General features: G+C 43.2%; 1 protein-coding gene across 12 annotated transcripts in view; it reads left to right on the top strand.

Annotated features, from left to right (window-relative positions):
• The window catches only part of LOC106748189 (trinucleotide repeat-containing gene 6C protein), a 49,827-nt gene that overhangs the window by 14,343 nt on the left and 12,376 nt on the right, over positions 1-23,108 (top strand). For 4 of the 12 annotated variants that reach the window (XM_014626454.1, XM_014626460.1, XM_014626457.1 and 1 more), the window contains exons 2-16: positions 3,657-3,706; positions 4,177-4,289; positions 4,810-4,987; positions 5,686-8,010; positions 8,217-8,572; positions 8,660-8,975; positions 10,367-10,891; positions 11,409-11,785; positions 11,860-12,057; positions 13,889-14,047; positions 15,022-15,468; positions 15,638-15,958; positions 16,174-16,400; positions 16,483-16,855; positions 17,005-17,721. In XM_014626454.1, coding sequence (XP_014481940.1) covers positions 4,221-4,289; positions 4,810-4,987; positions 5,686-8,010; positions 8,217-8,572; positions 8,660-8,975; positions 10,367-10,891; positions 11,409-11,785; positions 11,860-12,057; positions 13,889-14,047; positions 15,022-15,468; positions 15,638-15,958; positions 16,174-16,400; positions 16,483-16,855; positions 17,005-17,346 — 6,213 coding nt within the window. In that variant the 5' untranslated portion in view covers positions 3,657-3,706; positions 4,177-4,220 and the 3' untranslated portion in view covers positions 17,347-17,721. The other 8 variants (XM_014626462.1, XM_014626463.1, XM_014626452.1 and 5 more) reach the window with 8 other exon arrangements.

Here is a 23,108-nt window from a genome sequence, read left to right as displayed (position 1 = left end):
TAACTCCGGTAAAAATACCACGATAGCGTGTCTCTTGTCGGCGGGGCAGCGGGGGAGGGCGAACGGTTAGATTAGATAATAGACCAGTAAACTGACAAAATGCGACCGCGATAAATGTATGTAAATCGCGCTTTTAGTCTTCGTTCTCATTCTAATATGCATTTATGTATATCTCGTTGAAGGTAACTCAGTCGATGCCTTTGTCTTTCGTTCGACGTTTTTCTTCCAATAAAGTGGGGTTTACAATTTAAGGCGTAAGATTTAAGAAATTGACCAATCACAGTCGAATTACAGAAAAAACGTCAATTTTCATTGGTCACTTTCTCAAATCTTAATTACGCCTTAAATTTTCATTGTAGACCCCGCTTAACGCAATGTAATATACGTATAAGAATGTTGGGACACATAAGCGATTGTGTGCTGCCCCTCCCCCCCCCGCTTCCCCCACTCTCGAATTTCGTCAAGTCACGATGTACCTCCCGGTATGCCGACCAACGGATGTTTGTGGTCTAGCAAAAGTACATGCCTGTGGTCGAAAAGATCCTAACAATCCGTGGCCGCGTTGTTTCCGAACATTTAACGCCACGTTCGACGCGAACTTAGAACGGTACATTTGTTATTTTCATATAAACCCTGCTGCCTTCCTCTTTTTTCCTTTGAGGTAATAAACGTTTTTAATATTGAGCATCTTGAGAAGATTCGCGCACAACAGTTTTTTTTTTTACAGATAAATTAGGCAAAACGTCAGGTGTGTCGCGCGTAAATGGAAGGCGAGATATTCCTAATGACGTTTTTTACATGCGAAGATCTCGTGTATATCTTGCTTCATTTACGACGGACATTTTTATTAACGTTTTCAAGCTCGTGCCGTGAGCTCGTTGTGCGAGCTCGCGTATCTCGCCGACGGTTCCGCCGTGTTCGTAGTAAGGATTCGTCCGTGCTGGGTTGCACCACAGCGATAACACGTTGAGAGATTATTCTCGGATAGCTTTCCGCGCTCAAGTCGCGCGAAGTCGTACGGAAATAATGTCGCGGGCGCGCGGACGCGGAATTACAGGTGACAGTAATGCTAAATTTGAATGAGGCGCGCGACCTCGCGCGAAATTTTTATGGCGTCCGTCGTCATAACGGATTATTCGCGCGCGATATACGGTGAGAATTCTCTCTTATTGACGAGAGAAAGAGAGAGGGAACGGACTGGGGCACAGGAGGAGGAGAGGGGGAACGTGGAAGGAGAGAGGGAAACTGAAAAAGAGAGAAAGAGATAGACAGGAACGAAAAGGGGAAGGAGGCGAGAGAGAGGAGAAGGTGAGCGAAGAGGGAGAGAGGGTGAGAGATTAAGATCGGTACTAGCGGGAGATAAAGCGGAGACTGCGGACTTTAATATCGAGGATAGTTCCGACGAAGGTTCCGGATATGCAACGAAAGAGTAATTCACGTAACGTCGCGTGATCAGGGACGCTCGCTATATTCCGGCTCGTACACACTCGTACAATATACATACATCGAAATTAAAAAAAAAAAAACATCCTCTCTCTCAGATCACCGATGATGCGTCACTCTCAAATTATTCGGATTTCGTCGACGTTAAACAAAACCGGTATCTCCCCGGGGAGGGCCAAAATGCAGCGTCAATATTTCTTTCTCAATGAGAGAGTTACCTGGGGAATTTCCAAATGATCGTTGACATTCGCACTTCGCGCGTACACGCGTTCGCGCGAGTAGAAACGCGACGCTCCCGGTATTATTTTATTCAATAGTTGCCTCTGTGTCTTCCAAGGTCTCTCTCTCTCTCTCTCCTTCCCCCTCCGACCCGGAATTCGAGAACGCAGAACGCGCGCGGCAGAGGCCGGAACCGACGTCGCGATTTTGCGGAAAGTTCGTTTCTCTCTCCGACATCGCGCGCTTAGGAGGCGGCGGGGACGGGCGCGTGCATGCGAACGCGGAGCGGACGCGCGCACCGTTGCGAACGCCGCCCCGCCCGCGCGTTGATCGCTCCGATCGCATACACACGCACGCACACACGCGCGCGCGCGCCGCACGACGACGAGGGGAGGATGGCCGCTCGCGGGAACGGCCGCGTTCGCTAGCTAAGCGAGCGCGACTACGCTCCGCTATTCCGTTCTAGCGAAATAGCCCTCGGTGCAGACTGATCCGTTCTTCGCGAGCCCGGGAGCTGAGTGTAAGTCCGCCTTTCGTCGTCGCCGACCATCCGCCGATTTCTCCGTGCCGCCGCGTCATAACAAGTCTCTCGCGCGGCGGAACTTCCCCGCTGACCCTTTCTTCTCCCTTTTGCCTTCGTCCCTGCGCCGCCGCTGTTCGTTGTCGCCGAGGTATCATAACTTTCTCGTTGGAATTTACGCGGCTACGCCGATGCTGCCGACGCTCGCTCGCGAATGTGTCTCGTGGGGAGGGGGAGGGCAGGGGAGAGTACGCAGGATCCGACATCGACTGCCTCTTCTCAATCGCCCCGAGTGACCCGATGTGTGTGTGCGCGCGTATGTGACGCTCGGTTCGAGGTACGTGTGTTTTTTTTTCTTCGGCGGATATTCTCCTCTCTCTCTGCGCTGTCTTTCTCCGCTACGATACGGCTCGCGCTGCGTACCTTGCGACGTCGGCGAGACCCCTCGCTTCGTTCGCGAAGTGCGTCGCGCGCTGTTCGCATGACGTTTGCGCTGCGCCGTGCTGTCAGAACGGCCGAGACGGATCGCGCGAGCCTGCCATTCGAGAACGGCTGGTAAAATAATGTCGCCTTGTCGACGAACATCGGTCGTCCGTTGTCGTCGCGGATCTCTCGCGCGAGCCCCGTAGGAGAGCGGAATGTTGAGCGAGCGGTATTTCGAGCACCGTCGGATAAGCGCAGGGCCGTGCGTGCGGTAATTACACGTCCACGTATTAGGTTAGCGTGAGAGTGCCACGAAAACACAGCCCGACGACGAGGAACGCGACATATCGAGCTGTTCGCGGCTATGGGGAAGAAGTGTTTAGATTTAACCTTGAACGACGCGAGAGATCGCGCTCCTCTCTTTCTCATTTCTTCGAGGTGTGCTGCTGCTGCTGCTGCCGCGATCGATAGCAACAAGCGAAGTCGCGGTCGGGAAGACCGTCGCTGTTTTCAAGTGGAACGTAAATTGTGCCGGTTCTCGAGTTCCGTCCGCGAAACAAAATGACGGGGCCGCTTATGGCCTTGTATATGTCGAGAGATCGATATTTTCACTCCTCTGTGTGTAAACATCAACAAAATATATATATATATATATATATCCGCTAATTTTATAATTTTCCTAATTGTGCGATACACGGATTGTGCGCGATGTTTCGCGGAATGTCATGTTGACGATCTTTCGACAGATTTCAAGTAACTCGATTCCGAATAAGAATTTTTCTAGTGTGAGAGATTAAAATTAAGGTTCTAGTGGAATGTATCTTAACATTGCGAGTAAATAAGAAGATTCCATTGTTTGCGTAATTTTAAGCGAGCTTATATTTAGCAGGAATAATTTTTCTGAAGTTTTTATTGTGAGAAATTTATCATGCAAATTAAACAGTATATAACGTTGGAATTTAACATAATATAAATAGGATATTTTTTGTTATCATGAATACTGATTGCAGAATTATTCTGATACAGTGTATGTGTTCATATTTGTTTTTAGATCTCCACTGGCATGGAGCTAGGAGCGCACTGATAGCGATAGTTTACGAGGTACCATTTAATTACTTCGTTTAATTGTGCAGATAAGAATCACCTTCGTATAGTTTCGAATTCATTTTTAATGCTCTTTCTCTCTCTCTCTCTCTCTCTTAATTCTGTTCTTGTCAAGACTGTTGTTACAACTATCATAAATATTATAAAATTTATGAGACTTCTTTTTCATACTTCAATTTTTTGTAATCTCTTTCCGCAATTACACATAATACATAAAATGACGCAATAACTATAACGATGAGAAAAGTACTTATTAGTTATTGCCATTTTCTTCATGTTCACGTTTTATTGTCGGTGATTGTGATCACTGTTAATTTAGTTTCACCAAGTCTGATTTTACTTAAATTATAAGAGATATTTAAAAACATAAAAATGATTTAAACACAATAGCATTGCATATATCTACATAGACTTTTGTCTGTCTTATAATGCATTATTGTAATTATATGTATATATTTTGCACATAGATCTTGGTTTCTATGCATTGCCTGCCAAAGAAGAACTGAGCCCAATGTTTCCACACAATTCTAGTTCACATGAGATTTCTACAGAAACAAATGCCTTCGTACAAAATTCCGTGGTAAGTATTATTTACGTATAAATTGTCGCCATTTGAGATAGATGATTTTCTACACATCGCTTATATCATGTTATCATTCACACGAATCATTATCTACGGAGTTTTGAATGAATTACGAATTCGTAATGAATTATTCACGTTGCAGAATTTCAAACTTAAAGTCAACATATATATCATTACACTGAGATACAGATATTGCTTAAATTTAAGAGTAAATAAAACGTATAAGCACGAGAGAGACAGCATTTTAATATGATGAAATAGTTTCACGATTTAATCTGGAAACATATATATATATATATAGTCACAAATAAAGTTTACAATAAACCATATCATTTGTCATACATATATTTACACGTGTAGATTTTTACCTTTATGTGCAACATTGTTGCAACTTCCCATTATTGCATTTTTTTTTTCTTCTTTTTTTTGTTTATCAATATGCTTTAGTAATACAAGTTTCATGAAGTAGAAGTAAGCTGACATTTGTAAACTCATTGTTCCCTTCCTTTTGTCGCAGGGGTATGTAGTAGTATTAAAGGAAAGCAGTCTGGATGGGGAGGGGGAAGGGGAAAGATTAGAGCACACTTGGTACTGTGATATCAAATCCATAAACAGCAGCACGATGGCAGCACTTATTAGCCATCCCGAAGCTACAGCCGCCAATGACTTTTCAACCGTCCTGCCGAACCAAGCTGGTGAGTAAAATAAAATATCTCTCAGCGACACATTCATAGACAATAATACTATTACTATACGTTGTATACTTTTCATCGAACGTATCTGTTTGTCTCGTTATATTTAATATATTAACTCCTTGCGTTGGAATCGTATCTTCCAGATGTTGCGCTTCGCGAATCCAACGTTTATGTTGATATTACAGATATAACGCAATCTTAATATTTCTTAATGACGAAATCTTTCAAAATTTCTGCGAAACTGTGTGAAGAAAAACTGTGTAAATTGAATTGCGGCATTCACTCTTGTTCTTCCGAGTTTAAACTTAAATATAGATACTTCCAACTCGAGTTCGCCACTTAAATGCCAATGCAAGAAGTTAACTCCGCAAGCAAGTATATCGTATAAAAATTTTACTCGCCATTCTTTGGAAACTCTAGTAAAGCTGAATAATATTGTAAGCTCAGCTTTGATGTATATTTATCAGGGAATCTTCTATTTTTTAAGTGCATGGACATGTGTGTGTGTGTGATTGAGCTTTCTATGAATACCGTATCTTTCAAATTATACGTGTCCTGCATTACATAAAAATACTGAAATATTAGGGGAAAATATTTTCAAATAAAATAAAGTCAATAGGAAACGGTGGCTTGTCGAAATACAATCAATGAATATGTAGTTGAGGTTTAGAAGACAACTCGGTAATTCTAATTTACAGGTGAGTTGGACTCAACCGGCATAGGTAAGGCCTGCCAGTCAGTGGCGCCAGCAACCACAAAATACCCAACAAATCACCTTTTAATCTGCGATAATAATAATAAAATAAATAATCACAACAATGCAGAACATAATCATCACAAGTACAGAAAGCAAAACACACCGGGCTTGCTTGGTCAGCTGGGCAGCTCCGCCAATAACTCTAAGTCTACTTGTAAGACGTTAAGTGATAATAAGACTAGCTTTAGACATCTAAACTTTAGGGTACTAAGGTATTTATTAAGTGAATATCGGCGCGCTGTAAGGGACAAAGAGTGTCGCATCGTTGGGGTACCTAGCCTAGTTAGGATACCCAAGTCTGATAGTCCCCAACGGTTGTTACGCCTCCCTAACTCTGTCGACAATTACTCCTTACTAGGGTCCTGCCTTGACCTGGGCGACAACAATAAATATAAGGCTAATTATAGTTACGTAAATAATAACAACTCCAAGTCTGTGATATTGCTCAGCTCAACCAGTTACAGTAACCATTACCTCCTCTTTAGTGGTGGCTTTGACAAGATAGCTGCTGTTATCCCGGTACTTTGTATTAAAAGGGACGATTCCACCACATCGAATAGAATGAAACTACTAGGTGATAAGTACGCCCTAGTTACCAGTTTTGCTCAGACCTCCAGACTGCTTGCAAACGATAGAATTCTGGATGATAACTCTGACATCCGAGTTTCTCTGAGCCGCCGAATAGTACGACACCTTCTGGAATCGCATTTCGATGGCAACACTCTAGTTTCGGTGTCCGTCTATGCTCAGAATTTCGCGATGTACGCCGCCAGTTCTTCCATTACGCTTATCGTTTCCATAAACGAAGTAATTGACCACACTTTGCGATCTTTCCTGAAAAGTCTCACGCTACTGTATGTACAATCTTGTATTTCTCCATTATGTAATGTCACTGTGACCGAGCTGATGCAACACATATGTGTTCCACTATTAATAATATGTAAAAGTAATGATTACAACGTTGGTAATAATAATGAATACTATAATAACGAGAACATTAACGTTGGTAGTATTGAAGAAGAAATTAATATTAGTAATAATAACCAAGATGTTATCGGAGACATTGTTGACATCGCTGTGTGCTACAAGACTAGTGTAATGACTACTAATGTTAGAATCTTAGGGTCTCAAAATGATGGTATTAGTTGTACCGAAGCAACAATATTTACTGTTGGTGCTCTTTTATTTCAGGATAACAATAAGTCTAATAAGCTTCTAAACACTTGTTTTAAGATTAGTAGGTATAGGGGACCGGCTAATGCCGGCCGCGAATCTAACTCTACCATTAAGTCTGTATCTAAGTCTACGCTAAGCGATAAGTGTAACGTTAAGTTTGAAACATCTCATACCGCTCGACTTGACGAATCTGACAACAGAAGACAAGTTAAGTTGACTGTCAACATTCCTATAATGACTACCTGCAAGCCTACGATGACGCTTACATGCCAATCAGCCACCGTCGCATCCCAAACAATTGTTGTACCTGTATCTCGGGCGGAGAGTCGCACGAACGACAAGGAAATGCGATTGGAATATTTCAATATACTCCAAAATGACCAAATATGTATCCAGTATATGTTGCTAAGTCACACTGATGATCTTAAGGATGACTTATGTCATTATGACGCTAAATTTAAAGACGTGCAAAATTATGCTATCGACAAGCTCAAGGCAACATCGAAAGATGACTCAGCTCAGTTGATCTGCGAATACGACCAAGAAGCTCTTAGACACGACCGAGGTCGTAAGAACGACGACGACGATGATAACGCGAGCAACAGCAACGAAGATCCCATTGCACCATTGTCTGCGTTGCAATGGCCATCCCTTATTACGCGTATGCGCACATTAGTTTCGGCTTGTCGGACAACGTACGAGAATAACGGGATCAAATGTGAGGTTCAACGGCGCCAACTGAAATCCACCTTGGACGTCCTGCTTCGCAAGTTGTCTTACTACCACCGGAACGTCTACGAGCCTATTGCGAGTTACAAACAACGTTGGGGTATACCGCTGATATTGCGCTTGGCGGGAGGTGGAGAGAGCTCTTTGAATACCGGAGGAGCTGCTAACTGGGGATCGACGCAAGCCACCACGCCAAATAACAACAATACGAGCCAGAGTGGATGGGGTAGCACACCGGGAAATCCATCTGGTAGCACTAACGCGCCGAACAATTGGGGCGGCAACGCCGTTAATCGATCCGTCACGGGAAATCCGAATCAAAATCAAAATCAAGGGCCGCCCGGTAGCCAAAATACTCCGGGTGAGTATAATGTTATTTAGCCAAATCTTTTCAAATCTGTATTGTTAGAAAATACATCGCACAATAAACAACAGTTTTTGTGTCAAAAACTGTCCACTAAAATTATTGTGTTGCTTTAACGTGGTGTTAGTCGACCATATTTGACACCAAATTTCTTACTCTCTTTCGCTGCAACTTACATGCATGTACACGTTTTGGTCGATCAGGAAATGTGGGTAAAGTGAACAATCCCAATCAGCAGTCCAATCAACAATCTGGTCCGCCAACGTCTCAATCAAATAACCCTACCCAAGGAAATCAGAATAACAACCAATGGCCTCAGGGAAAGTCTAATCCAGGTGGTCTCGGGCAAAATCCGTCGGTGCAGAACAACAACAGCAGCGGTGTTCAGCAGCAGCAATCCTCGGGTTCAAGTGCAAGTAATAATCAGTCGAACAATCCTACCCAGGGGGCTGTGAGTATCGGGAGCACTTCGGCGAGCAACAATCCGTCTACGAAGCAACAACTCGAACAACTCAATACAATGAGGGAAGCGCTCTTCAGTCAAGACGGCTGGGGCTGTGTAAGTGAAACAACGCTTGAAATTATACAGGGATGGTTCAAGGTGAACTTAAAGCTCACCTATGAACTATGTTGTAATGATCGACAGCAACACGTGAACCAAGATACAAATTGGGATGTACCGACGTCCCCTGAGCCGTCTATGACGAAGGATGGTGTACCCATCTGGAAGCCACCGGTGAACAACGGCACCGATCTGTGGGAGGCTAATCTGCGCAATGGGGGACAGCCGCCGCCTCAACAGCAGGCGAAAACCCCGTGGGGTCACACACCCGCGACGAACATTGGCGGCACTTGGGGCGAGGACGACGAGACCGCGGATTCCTCCAACATGTGGACAGGTGCACCGACGCCATCGCAGCCGAACGCGGCACAGTGGACCGGCGCAGCTGGTAACCAAGCTGGTATGTGAAGAGAAGTAGGCTGGAGATGCGAAGTCAAAATGTTCTTCTAAATCTCTTCGTTTTCACTTCCTCACAGTCCTTGCTCTGTCACCGCATTTGTAGATTCGTATTATCTACGCTTGATTATGACACACTACCATTTATTATGAACAATGCTTCCACTTTTTTACTATTTAATTTTTTTTATTTATGAAAACTTTTTATTAGTTCTATTATATATATATATATATTTTTTTTTACTTGAAGATGATGTTTATATTCATTATTATTTTTCTTGCATTTCTTTTCATCATGTTATTTAGTTGTTCATTGAGAGCTACCTCCTTTTTTTTTATTTTTTATTTATACAATGATACAATTGACTACAAAGTGTACCTCGGAACTTATATGATATTCACGCGTTTAATATAAGGTCGTGTTGCCAGTATAAGTTCCTCTTGCCTGTTAAAATGAACTATGAATACTCTCCGGCATTCACAGAGCTATAAGGAAGTCAGGATAAAACTCGAGCGATTTTCTGATCTGATTTTGCATGCGTGTCTTTGCAAACAATATAAATTTCGAGTGATTTTTTTTTTTTTTAACCATTGTTTGAGAGAACTTTGTACGAAAGCACGCTTTTTACGCGGAAATATATGCTGTGTTAAATGCTTTTCTCTGAAACAAACGTGCATTTAATTACGTGGAATTAATCGTACGATATAGGTGGAATATTCTTGTTATTATTATTTAATATTATTTCCGTTTTACTTATCTCTTTTCATCATTTTATTCTATTTCTACGAAAATTATATGTTACGTTGAAATTAAAACCGCACCTTTTGCTATGTCATTATGTATCTGCATAAACGGTTCATATGTATAGAAGATAAAAGATTATATAAGAGTTCAAGAAACTTGTCGTTTGCCTAAGACAATAGTTTTTTTTTCTTTTCTTTTTTTTGTAATATTCATTCTTTAATTCAATCTCGATAATTCCACTCGGATTTGCGACCGATGCGGCTACAATGCAAAATCAAGTCAAATCGATTTATAAGTGATCGCTATTTATAACTTCGCTGATTAAACTCAACGTTTGATATTGCTGATTTTCATCAGATCATACAAATTGTACGTCTTTATCGCGACAATATTGTTATTTTGGACACAGCGGTAACATTCGACGATTCGGATGAATGCTTGGGTTATTTGTAAATCGATTTATGATTCGCTGCGTTCAGAAAACACGAGCGATCAGTGGGGGAGTCAGTGATTATTGGTAATCTTTACTGTCGGATCCCTAAATTTCGGGCCAATTGTGTTGACTCGAACGTTGTAGAACCGTCGTGTTTTCTGAACGTAACCCGCGCGCATGACGGGCCGTGTCTACAAGAGCTATTGATTGACAACAGGGTCCAATTGGGGCGATCCCAGAATAGACCATAGGGATCCACGAGACCTGCGATCCGTAGATCCGAGAGAAATGCGTGATCCGCGGGATCACCGTATGTCCTTGGATCCCCGAGATCACATGCGCGTTATGGATCCCATGGCGCGCGATCCGCGAATGACCGACATGCGTGGCGACCCGCGTGGGATATCGGGACGATTGCACGGCGCGAATGCGGACGCGATGTGGAATCAGCCGCCGGGACCGCCGCATCATCAGATGGGACACCAACACCCGTCCGGACCGCCGACCAAGATGCTCAATCCTTCGAATATGAATCAGTGGGCCGCTCCTCCCCCGAAGGATATCATGCCTGGCAAACCCTCGGGCTGGGAGGAACCGTCACCACCGACACAACGAAGGAACGTACCCAATTACGATGACGGTACTAGCCTTTGGGGGAATCCAGCTGCTAATCAACGTGCCTTGCAGACTAGTAAGGTATCGCACTGGAAGGATCTGCCCGCACCTAACTTGGCTCGTGCTGGTACGTGTTTGTGTCTGTCGCGGTGAATACTTTTGCTTGAAATAAAATGTAAAACGTTTTTCATCTCCGCAAACAGGATTGTTTGCTTTCTCAAATATCTTCCCTCGTCAAATAACGTTTCTCTTGTACTTTTGTTACAATGATTGTCGCGAGCGATGAATTATTTGAAAGAAGTAACATTATGTTAGAAAAGGAACTTTTTGTTTCAGCGAAGCAATATTTAATGTGTAATGAAATGCATTTCTTGAAAACCAAATATTATTTTCTTTGGTTAATACTGTTTTTTCTATCCAACAACATGGTTTATTCCAGTGAAACGACAATATTCTCACTCGAACAAAATAATACTTAAATAATACTGAATACAAAATAATACTAAACATCATTCAGTCATGTTGTTTGTATTAAACAAACCGAAGTCAATCACGTGTACTAAATCCAAAGAAATCTCTGTGTCTTTTATTTAACTAGGTCTACCCAATAGTGGCACTTTGTCGTTCTTTGCCGGTCTTTACAGGTATGCAATGTCCTCCGGGAATGCCTCAGAACCGAATGCCAGGGCAGCCTGGAATGAAGCCAGACGTGGGTGGGCCCATGTGGGGTCATCCCGGTGCCCCCAGTGGACGCAACGGGACTTGGACCGACGCTCCGCACGACACTGCTTCTTGGGACGATCCTAAGACTCCGGCGACATGGAACGAGCCTCAGCTGAATCCGGCAGCCTGGGGCGCCCCTACTGCGCACAAACCGAAGCCTATGGGACCCACTGGTAGCTGGGCCGACCCCGAAATGGACCCGACCCCGAGCTGGGCGCATACCGCGAAACCCACGTTGACGAAGGAGGTCATCTGGAGTAGCCGCGAGTTCCGCTATCTTTGTGACTTAGGTTTCAAGGTATTGCAATCTTCCGGACTTTCGTTTCATTCGCGCGATTCGGAACGCGTGAAATACGTCCTCTGCCGTTTCAGAAAGAGGACGTGGAACTGGCGTTAAGAAACCGAGAGATGAACCGGGAGGAGGCACTGGAACTTCTCAATCAGATACGTCCTCTTGATCAATGGAGACGTCACGACACGCACTCGGGTTACGATCCGACGCACCAGGCAACTACTGCGCCTGCTTACCCGCGATTCAATCACGTGGCACAACAGATGTCATTCCCTCCGGTAAGCCTGGCCAACGTGATTGGTCGCAAACACCGTGCGCTCAAGTATTATGCGACGTGTTTTGTTGACAAGCTAATTGCTTTTGCGACGGATATATTTCGAGGTGAACGATACTTTTGAGGATGTGTTTACGACCCGGTTTTTTTCATTTTCTGCTTAACTCGTGGCTTAAACTTAAATAACGATGATGATGCAAAAATTGTGTTTTTCCATTCATGGTTGATCATTAAATTGATGGTTTTGTACTGGTGGTAACTTTTAAGGTTTAATGATTAACTATGAATAGAAGAACAATTATTACGTTATCGCTAGGTTAAGCCCTAAACCACAAGTTAATCGGAAAATGAAAAACCAGGCTTGTGAGAATAATCTTTCGTTAACAATGTTCACGCTGAAAGTTCGACAGAACGAAAGAGTACCTGGCCAGGCTGTGGTTTTCGTGAAATTTGCCTGACAAACTTGATGAGCGAGCGAGCGAATGCATAGAGTTTCGTGAACGTTTCATTTGGATTAACATCTAATAATTACGACGAGTTAATAAACCGCTACACAGAGTACAAATGCGGTACGAGTAAAAGAGAAATCACTAACGGTTTTCTGTGTGTGTGTTTTATCCACAAAAGTAAATCCAGGTTTTTTTTGCATACTCCCCATATAGATCATAAATATTTGGAAACGAGGGGGAAAGGGTAATTTAAAACAATGTGCGTGTATATGTATTTATTTGTAAAATACTTCTGATGAATACGAGAGTCCTGTAATAAGATTCAAGTTCTTGTTTGTACAAGTGGTCCCAACAATAATCGCATGCGAAGCGCACTGGAAGATTCTTAATGCGAGCCGAAGCAACTTTTTGTTTACCAAAATTCCGTTCGCATGATACTTCTCAAACGAGATCTGTTCACAATTGTCGAATTAGTGCATCAAGTTGCACGCGAATCAAGAGCGGAACCACGTGAATATCACGTGAGCAGCAGTGTAGGCTGTTTTTTTTTCTATCTCGCTAGAGATTACACAGATGATTATACAATTATGCATAATATTTGAATTTATCGTTATTATTTTGAATAGAACTTATTTATATAAACAGTTTATACGAACAACATCTATCTTTTTCAAGCCGCAAGGTTATAAATATTTTTACGACGTTGGAACACTTTTTTTTCACAAAAAAATGTTTATGTTTCGTTTAAGAATGTTGCTTTATTTGCACTCGACCTTTCAGTGGCACATCGGTTAAAAAATTCTCCCGTATCAAATGAGTGAATTTTAACCGCCATTTTGAATAAAACTTGGCACGAAAGAATTTCTTATCAATGCGCCGCTAAAGGAACGATTACAAATAATGTTATTAAACGATATGTAAAGAATTTTTTGTAACAAATGCTGCAGAATCGTAAAAATACTTGCGGCCGTTGAAATTTTATTTGTAGAAATTATTTATCCAAATAAGTTCTCTTCAGAATAGCTAGTAAATTCAGATATCATGCATAGTTGCGTGATAAGAAATTGTTTAGCTTACGTGCTAAAACTTAAAAACTATGAATTAAACGGAAGATTTCGGTGAAGGGAAAGTTTGCGTTTTTGCCCTTTGGTATTATGGATCCCCCGGTGCGCTCCGCATGCGGTTATTTCGGGGGACACCTTGTACAATCGACGTTCAGGGGAGAAAGAATGTTTCTCGCGTTCGTATAGTGGAAAACGTATATGTCGAAGTGTTGCACACGTCCCGATTCTTATATCGCAAAACTCGGTCGAGTGTGCGTATTATATTACCGCGGGAGAGAAGGTAGGAAGGGCGCAGGGTACATGCTGTTTGTATTCAATACAGGGCGGAGGAGTGCCCAGCGGGGCAACCAGTGGGGGTGTGGGTGGTTCTGTCACCAGTGCTAGTATTCTGAAACTTCAGCAACAGCAACAGCAGCAGACAGCTGTTCCGCTACAGCAACAACAACCAAGTACCAATGCGCCACAACCCCCTTTCAACCAGGTGAACTATCAAGCTCGCGCTTGAAAATGTTCAATGTTTTATCATTTGTATCTAGGTTCCTTTTTTATGAGAGGGTCAATGATATCATATAATACTAAGTATATACGCACGAGAAATAAAGCATTGTCGCGCGCGTCCCGGTTAAGTTGTATCCGGCAAGGATCCGGGAAGCTGAGCAGTTCGAGGGATTTTATCTTTTCACGTCAAAGAGTCGTCAATTGTGTCAAAGAAGTCGGATAAATTGACTTTTTTACAATAGCCCCTCGGATGTTTTCAAAAGTTTCATTTATGAGATAGCACGTGATATTTTTATAATTTGCTCCGAGATTTGTGCTGAAATCACGTATTTTGCGAGATAAGTAGTTAAATCGGGGAGATTGACAAACATTTTTTTTTTTTTTTTCTTCCAACTTATACTGTGAAGTATATGAAAAATACTATTTTCGCGATAAAAGCTCCGTGAGTATTGTTACTTTACACCAGGATATTCACAATCGTAACGTACAAGTGCGTCTCTGTGGAGTCACAAAAATTACATATGAATGTATCACAAGCCGCTGATATCAGTTCATACAGCTAAGTCAGATCTGACGATGTGTGTTAGTACATGTTTAGCACAGTCTGATTTTCTGCGTGCATGCTTTTGCGTTGGATTTGAGCGATACAAGCTTTGTGCATGTTGATCTACGCTGTTTCCTTTGTTAACGACACATTACTGGTGACTAAGAAATATTTCAAGTTAAAGAGTCATCGTATACTTTCGATTTCCACTCTCATCCTGTGGAGACATCGCTTTATTCTACGGGAGATAAGACTGTACGCGGGATATTTTTTGTCCCAGCTAATATTTTATTAATATTCTATAATTTTTGAAGAAATCACGATTCACTTTTTATAAGAAACAAACCGTTCTGTTTCCTCCGCTCCCGGCGTGACTTCGACGAACGAAAATGGCCGGCACGTTTAATTTCCAGGCATCTCGCGCGTCACAGAATCAGCCGAGCACGCAACAATTGCGTATGCTCGTGCAACAGATCCAATTGGCTGTTCACGAGGGATACCTGAACCATCAGATCCTGAATCAACCACTGGCGCCCCAAACTCTGATGCTACTCAATCAGCTACTGCAGCAGATCAAGGTCTTGCAACAATTGCACCAACAACACTCTGTGCAGAGCACAATGAAGGGCAACAATCAGTCGGTCCTGCAGATCAGCGTACAGATCACGAAGACCAAGCAGCAGATTACAAATTTGCAGAATCAGATCGCGGTGCAGCAGGCAACGTACATGAAGCAGCAACAGCAACATCCGGCGCCGCCATCTCAGGCGTCGGAATATTACAAATCGACCGTGCACGATCCTATGTCAGCACTGCAGAACAGTTTCAGCGACTTGACAATGAACAAGGAGGCACCAGTGGTATGTATTCTCATTTTTCCATATTTTATATGTATATATACATTACTATATACAGTAGTTTGTTTTTTTTAAGTGTTTGTTTCACTTGAGTTTATTAAATATAAACACAATTTAATATATATTATTTCGATACAATTATGATCTGTATATGTGTATATTATTTTTGCAGAGTCAACAGCAGTCTAGATTAAACCAGTGGAAATTGCCCTCGCTCGACAAGGATGGCGATTTAGTGTCAAACGAATTCTCCCGCGCCCCCGGAACTACGAGCAAACCGCCCACGACACCCGGTGGCTTGACCCAGTCGCACAGCAGTCCGAATATGAATCCTCTGCTAGGCCAGGGTGATGGCACATGGTCTTCGCGACTCGGCGACAGTGGTTGGCCCGATCCGAGTAATAGCGACTCGACCGACGGGAAGGACTGGCAACCTGGTGGTGCCGCCTTCACAGACCTTGTGCCAGAGTTCGAACCTGGGAAGCCATGGAAGGTAATCCATTTCCAATACCGTCAATCGTTACTTAACTTTCACGAACGTTGTGTTCGGAATTCTTCGGCAACGATATCACTGTTCCGCTCAGTTTGTCGTGATCCTTAAAATCGCAAAAAAAAAAGAGAGAGAGAAAATCTCGTTCGAAACGTCGTGAAAGAACGAGTTAGCATCTAAGGTTCGTTCGGATCCACCTATATTTCATTTCATTTTAGGGTACCCAGATGAAAAGCATCGAGGATGATCCAAGCATCACTCCCGGTTCTGTCGTACGTTCTCCGTTATCTTTGGCCACCATCAAGGATCCGGACGCGATCTTTTCGTCGAGCAGCAAGACATCACCGCCGCCGCAAACGACCAATCCAGACACATCGATCCCGAGTTTAAGCAACTCTACGTGGACATTCAACCCACCGGCCACTACACCCAGTGCATTTACCAGGTATTGCTCGAAACCTCTATGAGACGTAACACTGCTTTCATATTCGGACACGCGCATAAAAGGGGCCGATCTTTCCCAACAGCTCCAAGAATACGTGGGGAGAGTCCGCCCCTCCACCTACTGCTGTGACTTCGGAGCTTTGGGGTGCACCGATGAGCAAACCACGCGGTCCGCCCCCTGGCTTAGGTAGCAAAGGCGCCACGAACACGAGCAATGGGTGGGCCGGCTTAGGCAGCGTTAGCAGATCCTCCAGCTCTTGGGGCCTGCAATCTTCCACGGTCAGCAACTCGGGCTGGATGTCCACTTGGCTATTACTGAAGAATCTGACACCGCAAATCGACGGCTCTACTTTGAAGACGTTGTGCGCGCAACACGGACCGGTTCAAGACTTCCGTCTGTACCAGAATCACGGAATCGCATTGACGAAATATTCCACTCGCGACGAAGCAATCAAGGTGAGGCACGGCCACTGAAATTTATCTCGCTCGCTTGGCTCTCTCGCGACTCCCGCGCATCAAACAAGATGGCTGCTTGCGAGGGACAGAAGCCTTGATTTTCGAGGATATATTTATTTGTTATATTTATGATTTTCTCTCACGTATAGGCACAAGGCGCCCTAAACAATTGCGTCCTGGGTAACACAACGATATTCGCCGAGTCGCCAGCAGAGAGCGAAGTGCACACCATTCTGCAGCAACTCGGCCACGGCGGACAGCAGCAGGCCGGCGGTTCTGGCGGTGCTGGATGGGGCCTTAGACCAACTAACAAAGCCGGCCCACCACCCGACACATGGGGTGGTAGCTCCAGTCAGCTCTGGGGTGTCCCGCCCACCAGCAATTCCTTGTGGAGTAACGCGGGAATAGACAACAGCGACCAGCAACGAGCAACTCCCAGTTCTCTCAACTCGTATTTACCCGGAGATCTTCTGGGAGGTGAGTCGATGTAGAGAGCGAGAGGCTATCCGCCCGAAATCTCGTCGAATAGGTGAAAGCAAAAGAAAAAAGGAAAAAAAAAAGAAACAAAAAACCTACTTGTTTGTGACGCAAGCCCAAAGATGCAGCTCGGCTGACGCAAACTTCGTGATCAAATGCGTATTACAACCCCTCCCGATCCCCCCTACTCTGCCGCTTATTCCTCTGAGACACACACACACAAAGTGCATAACGTGTATATGCAAGTATTATTGATTCGCGTCTCGGGTATAGCCGATACAAAGTGTATCTGCGCCTGTATATAGCATCGTCGACAGAGAGAGAGAGAGAGAGAGAGAGAGAGAGAGAGAGAGAGAGAGAGAGTGCGCGAGAGGAAGAGGGTAAGGGCAGGAGGGAGAGGGAGGGAGAGAGAGGGAGAGAGAGGGTGACAGGAAGGGTGTGTGAAAGAGAGAGAAAGCAAAGAGACGGACGAGGTCTTCACGAAACGTCAATTATATTGCTAGGAAATGCAATTACTATAACGAGTTACTTAACAAAGAAAAAAAAAGAAATTACTACCCTCGTATCCGCCTTGTGTAGAACACGCGTAAGCAAGAATCGCAGTGGTGTACAGCCAAATCGTGCGATAGATATCTAATTTTACATGACAAGTCACACGTATAACACACACACACACACACACACACGGTATAAGATACACGTACACACAGATACACACGAATAGACACGAAACAACACGAAGAAACTCGTAGAGAGAAAAAAACAAAACAGCGGCACTTGCGAGTACGAATTTTGCGGTCGTGTCATTACTTCGAGGAGACTCTATGGATTGCTGCGGAAGATCAAGCTGGACCAATTGCAAGAGGTCTCTTCGTCAACACTGGTGCGTATACTGCGTGCGATCTGCCACGATATGATAACGACGAATGGCGTTTTTCTCGTCGTTTCAAGCCAACCTAGTAAGCATGTATTTCTATCTCCGAGGATAATGTAGAGAAAACAAAGGTGAGAAAAAGAAAAAAGAAAAAAAAAAGAGAGTGAGAAGGAGGGAGAAGGAGAGAAGAGGACTCTATCCGCGCTCTCTGCCGTTTTGCTGTGAAGGGAGGGCGCCTTTTCAATGAAGATTTATCGGCCGAGGGTCTCTGATCAGGTCAAAGAGTGTTCCATTTTTGCTGGACAGTTCCGAAGACTGCAGCGAGTATCAAATGTAGACTGTATCAATCTAATCAAAAGAAAGAAACCTTANACCGCACTCTCTGGACACCCCCCCGCCCCCGCACGGAAGAAACGAGTAATGCAGGGATATCAGATCAACTGGGCAACGACGCAACGATACCAAATGTTATCGCAATAACGTAAATTTTATTCTATATTAAATCTAGATGCCACCTGTCGTGCCAATGTCCAGTGTGTCTCTTTACCATTTATTAACGTAGAGTTTAAATGAAGATGATGATGATGATGACGAAGAAAAGGAGAGGAAGAAAGAAAAAGAAGATGAACACAAGAGAAGAAGGAAAGGGAGAATAAACGAGGATCGGCGAGAGATGAATTTCATGGACGAAGCGTTGAGAAAGACCGAGGAGGAGAAGGAGTGTTGAGACGAAACAGGGCGAACTGGCTGAAGATCTGGTTCACAATTAAAGTAAACACAATGAATACCACGTACTAATTGCTGGTATTAGCATATTACGCTTCTCGTTAGTGATGTTCGAACGAGGAATCACAAATGGTCCACGTTATTAAGATCGTAACGCGAGCGACGGCGATGTTACGAATGGCATTTATTGTCGGCACACGGAGCCGAGCGGAGCTCGGTCTCTCCTAGGATGAATTTAAATTAGTTTTTCTCTCAACGTCAAAGGTACCTGAACGGACTGATAAACCAAACGACGAACAAGCGAATCGTTAATTACTCATGCACAACAATTTCCGTTTTACTTTCCGCTTCTCCGCGTTCCACACGGCGGAGTGTTGGGAGAAACGTTTCGCGAATCAATCACTGGCGCGAACCGGGACGTGAAAGAGAGACTTTTTTCCCTTCGTCAATGAAGCGGAGAAGAAGCGAGAAGAGCAAGAGAGAGAGAGAGAGAGAGAGAGTGAGAGAGAGAGAGAGAGAGAGAAAAAGATATATATATATATATATATATAGAGATATACATATATATCCGATATATGTATACAAAGACAAAAATAGAAGGAGAGAAACAATCCCACACATACATACATATGACACACACACATACGAGACGAGCCGTTCATGAGCTGTACAGCGACGCGCAATAAGTGAATAATAAAAGTGAATAACCGCATTCACGTAACACATACAATAGACACACACGCATTTGCCGCGCATGGCCGCATGCGTCTGCGAATGTCCGACACGCCAAGCTAAGGAAACGTACATAGTAGCATTGGTCGACAATGATTCCGTGCCGCTTCCATGCGATCGGTCGATCCTCGCGGATGCCGGGACGCCACATGCTACCCTTTTCGGCGTAAACGAATAAATCAAAAACCATCGGGAAACTTTTTATATCTTTTGCCTTCCAAGAGAGAGTAAGAGATCGCTTTGCTGGGGGGGACGAGGATCGTGAAAAGGTTTTTTTCGCGGAGACGCTACGAGAGAGACGCTGCGGGAAAAGAAAAGAAAAAAAAAAAAGAGAAAATTACACACCGTGCACCGCAAAATAGTATCCGCGCGGTTCCGCCGGTCACGTCGCCTCGACTCTGTCGGCCAGTGTTGTGTTACGTAATGCTTAATTTTAATATTTTCGTAAGGGAGCATAATTTTAGGTATTCATAATTAAGTGTCGAACGCTAATTAGTTGGAGAGGAGGGGTAGTCACGTGGAAGGGCTAAAGAGTACGACGATACGATTATGACGACTATTATGAGCTCGCCGGTTGCGAAACAAAAATAAAAAAAAGTAAAAAAAAAAGATAGAGAGAGAGGAGGAGACGGAGGAGGAAGTAGTGGAAGCGCTGCTTGCAAGAAACCGTTCTGTACATAAACGTATCGTACCCCCCGGATGTAGGAGGCTGTCGCGCCTGAATCGAGAGAACGAATTTCTTCTTCGCGCGTTCCGAGGGAGGTGGCGCGGAATAGAGGAGAGTAGTAGACGGTAAGAATTGCGAAAGTAAGGTAATGTGATTCCCTTGGAAAAATTTTATTGCGATCTCTATCACGGTCTATATATATACATACATATATACATCGTGTCCCTTCTTTTCAATCGTGTTGACGTGTGTGTGTAAAGACGAACACGGGTGGGATAAATTTCGCGGCTGTCTTCTCCGTTTATACATATATATATATATATATTTGCAATTGTTTAGGATTAGGATTAAACATGACAAATCTCCGCGCGAGGGCGCGGAATGCCGAATGAAAGTCTTTTTACTTGCGCGGACTCTGAGAGAGATCGAACTCTTTCTCTCACGCGAGAGTCGCGACAGTCCGTTCCCGGAGGTGCGGTATATATCACACGCATAAATATCTCTATATAATTACTATATTGTATACGTACACCAATATACACACACACACACAGACACACAGAGCAGCGTACCTATGCATATATATACAGTGTGTATATATATGTATCTCTTTGTATGACAACGCATCCTTGTTTTACTTAAAACGACAAGAAGAAGAAGATGATGAAGAAGAAGTAAAAAAAAATATAGAAGAAGAATCGGTGTGGTGCGACAAATACAGCGAGAGAAGTGAGTGAAACGGTGAGGCCGGTGTGTAAGAACGTATTAACTGTAAACACTAACTACGATACGCTGATATAACGACGAAACAACGTTGAGTAATTTATGAGCAACCTCTATTCCTGGAGAAATAATTACTTTTAACTCTAGCGCTTTAAAAAACCCGTTTACTTTACACTATTTACTTTAAGATACCGAGCGGAGTAAAAGTTCGCCGTTTAGAGGAGCGGCGCGAAGATGAAGACGATTTTCTGGTAGTTAGATTTTAAGGTAGCTCTTAAGTGTCTGAAGAAACTTAAATGTATTCGTCGATGCTGTAAGGGGTGCGCGCGGGGGAAAAGTGAGGACGGAGAGGGGAGGAAACAGAGAGATTGATTGATTGAAGCGAGCGAATGGTATGCGGGATGCAAGAGACTGTGTGTATGTGTGTGTGTAAGTCTGAGGAAAGGCAGAGGAGAGAAATGTGGCAGGTGGAGAGTGTGAATGTGAAAAATCACTTGCTTTTTTGCTAAAAACCGAGCGGTATTCGTGAAACGGAAATGTGATCAATCGGTTGAGATTTCTCGGCGTGGTTCTGACGGTAGGCTCGCTTAATTACGAACGGTGAACATTTTTAGCGGCGAGAACGCGGTCTCTAATTTACACGTAGGGATAGGAGGGGGGTCGAGGGGTTGAATAATACTTATTGAATAAATCAAAGGAATAAACTTATCTCGTGCTAAGGGGAGATATTTGTTGTGATAATAATATGAATTTAGTAACATTGATAACTTAGGTGTTTAGGCGGCTCTTACCACATCTTTTATGAATAATCATATTAATACCGTCGTTTAATGAGTAAATTTTAAGTAAATAATAATAATAATAATAAAAATAAAATAATAATAGTATATAATAATATAATAATAATAATCGCTATATGATAATGATTAATGATTATATCGAAAGAAGGATGATCGGAGTAGCGTGTAAACTTTGGGGAAGAAAAAACGACGTACAGTTTTATATTAGAGGTATATAATTTTATTTATTTATTTATTTATTTATAAATAAATAAGTAAATAAATAAATAAAAGCACTTGGCAGGCGTAATGTGCGTGCGTGGAAGCTTGTGCGTATATATGGCATATATATTTGATTAAAGTATATATAATCGATCGAACGTCGCGATTTAGCTAACACGAAACATGCGCACGGTATTGGGGGTGCCGGGTGCGAAGGGTATAATGCATATTTACACACTTACATCATACACACGTACACATGCACATGCAGCGCAGGACTGGGCGGATAAGGGAGTTTCTACTAATGCAGATAAGGGAACTATAATTTTTAAACGAATACACTTGAACGACCGACGTGCAGCCTACCGCTTAATTGTAATCTAACGCATTAACGACAAGTTAACCTTAGTCCTTCTAACTCGTTGCCTTTTATTGTTTGATACATTGATGTCACACCACGAGACTTACGCGACAACATATATACAAGCCATACGCAACAAATACACACACATACACCATCGCGAGACATAAATTCGATGAAAATGGACTGACTAGCGGACGTAAGATAATAACTAAATTCGTTGATTGCGATAGCATACACGTACACATCTTACAAACGATTCGTACAAAACGGTTGTTTTATTCAGCGACTTTAACAGCAGCTGGAGAGAGAGGGAAAAAAGAAGAGAGAGAGAGAGAGAGGAGATAGATTGTGACGGTGAAGGGAAGGAGGGGGGCGTTCTTAAGCTGTAATATTTGGAACCTTCGTGTACGCAGCGTCGTCTTACATCGTACAGTGCGAGGGACACGCACGCGACTTTTGTGTCTGTCATACTTTTTAGTTTGAATACACACATACACACGCACGCAAGTGTGGAACCACGTAGAAGCGTGGGAAAGCACTTTTTTTTTCTACGAAGCTGATTAATTCCTTACGATGATTTCTTGTCACTGTATTAGATAGAATATTTATACCGCCAATATATTTATGTTAGATACTAAAACGGTGGACGGATATTTCATATATATATATATATATATATATATATATAT

This window comes from Dinoponera quadriceps, unplaced genomic scaffold (genome assembly GCF_001313825.1).
Source record: "Dinoponera quadriceps isolate SergipeBrazil2010 unplaced genomic scaffold, ASM131382v1 scaffold2600, whole genome shotgun sequence".
Taxonomy (NCBI): domain Eukaryota; kingdom Metazoa; phylum Arthropoda; class Insecta; order Hymenoptera; family Formicidae; genus Dinoponera; species Dinoponera quadriceps.
The sequence above is the reverse complement of the archived record's forward strand: the minus strand, read 5'-3'. Positions and strand labels throughout refer to the sequence as shown.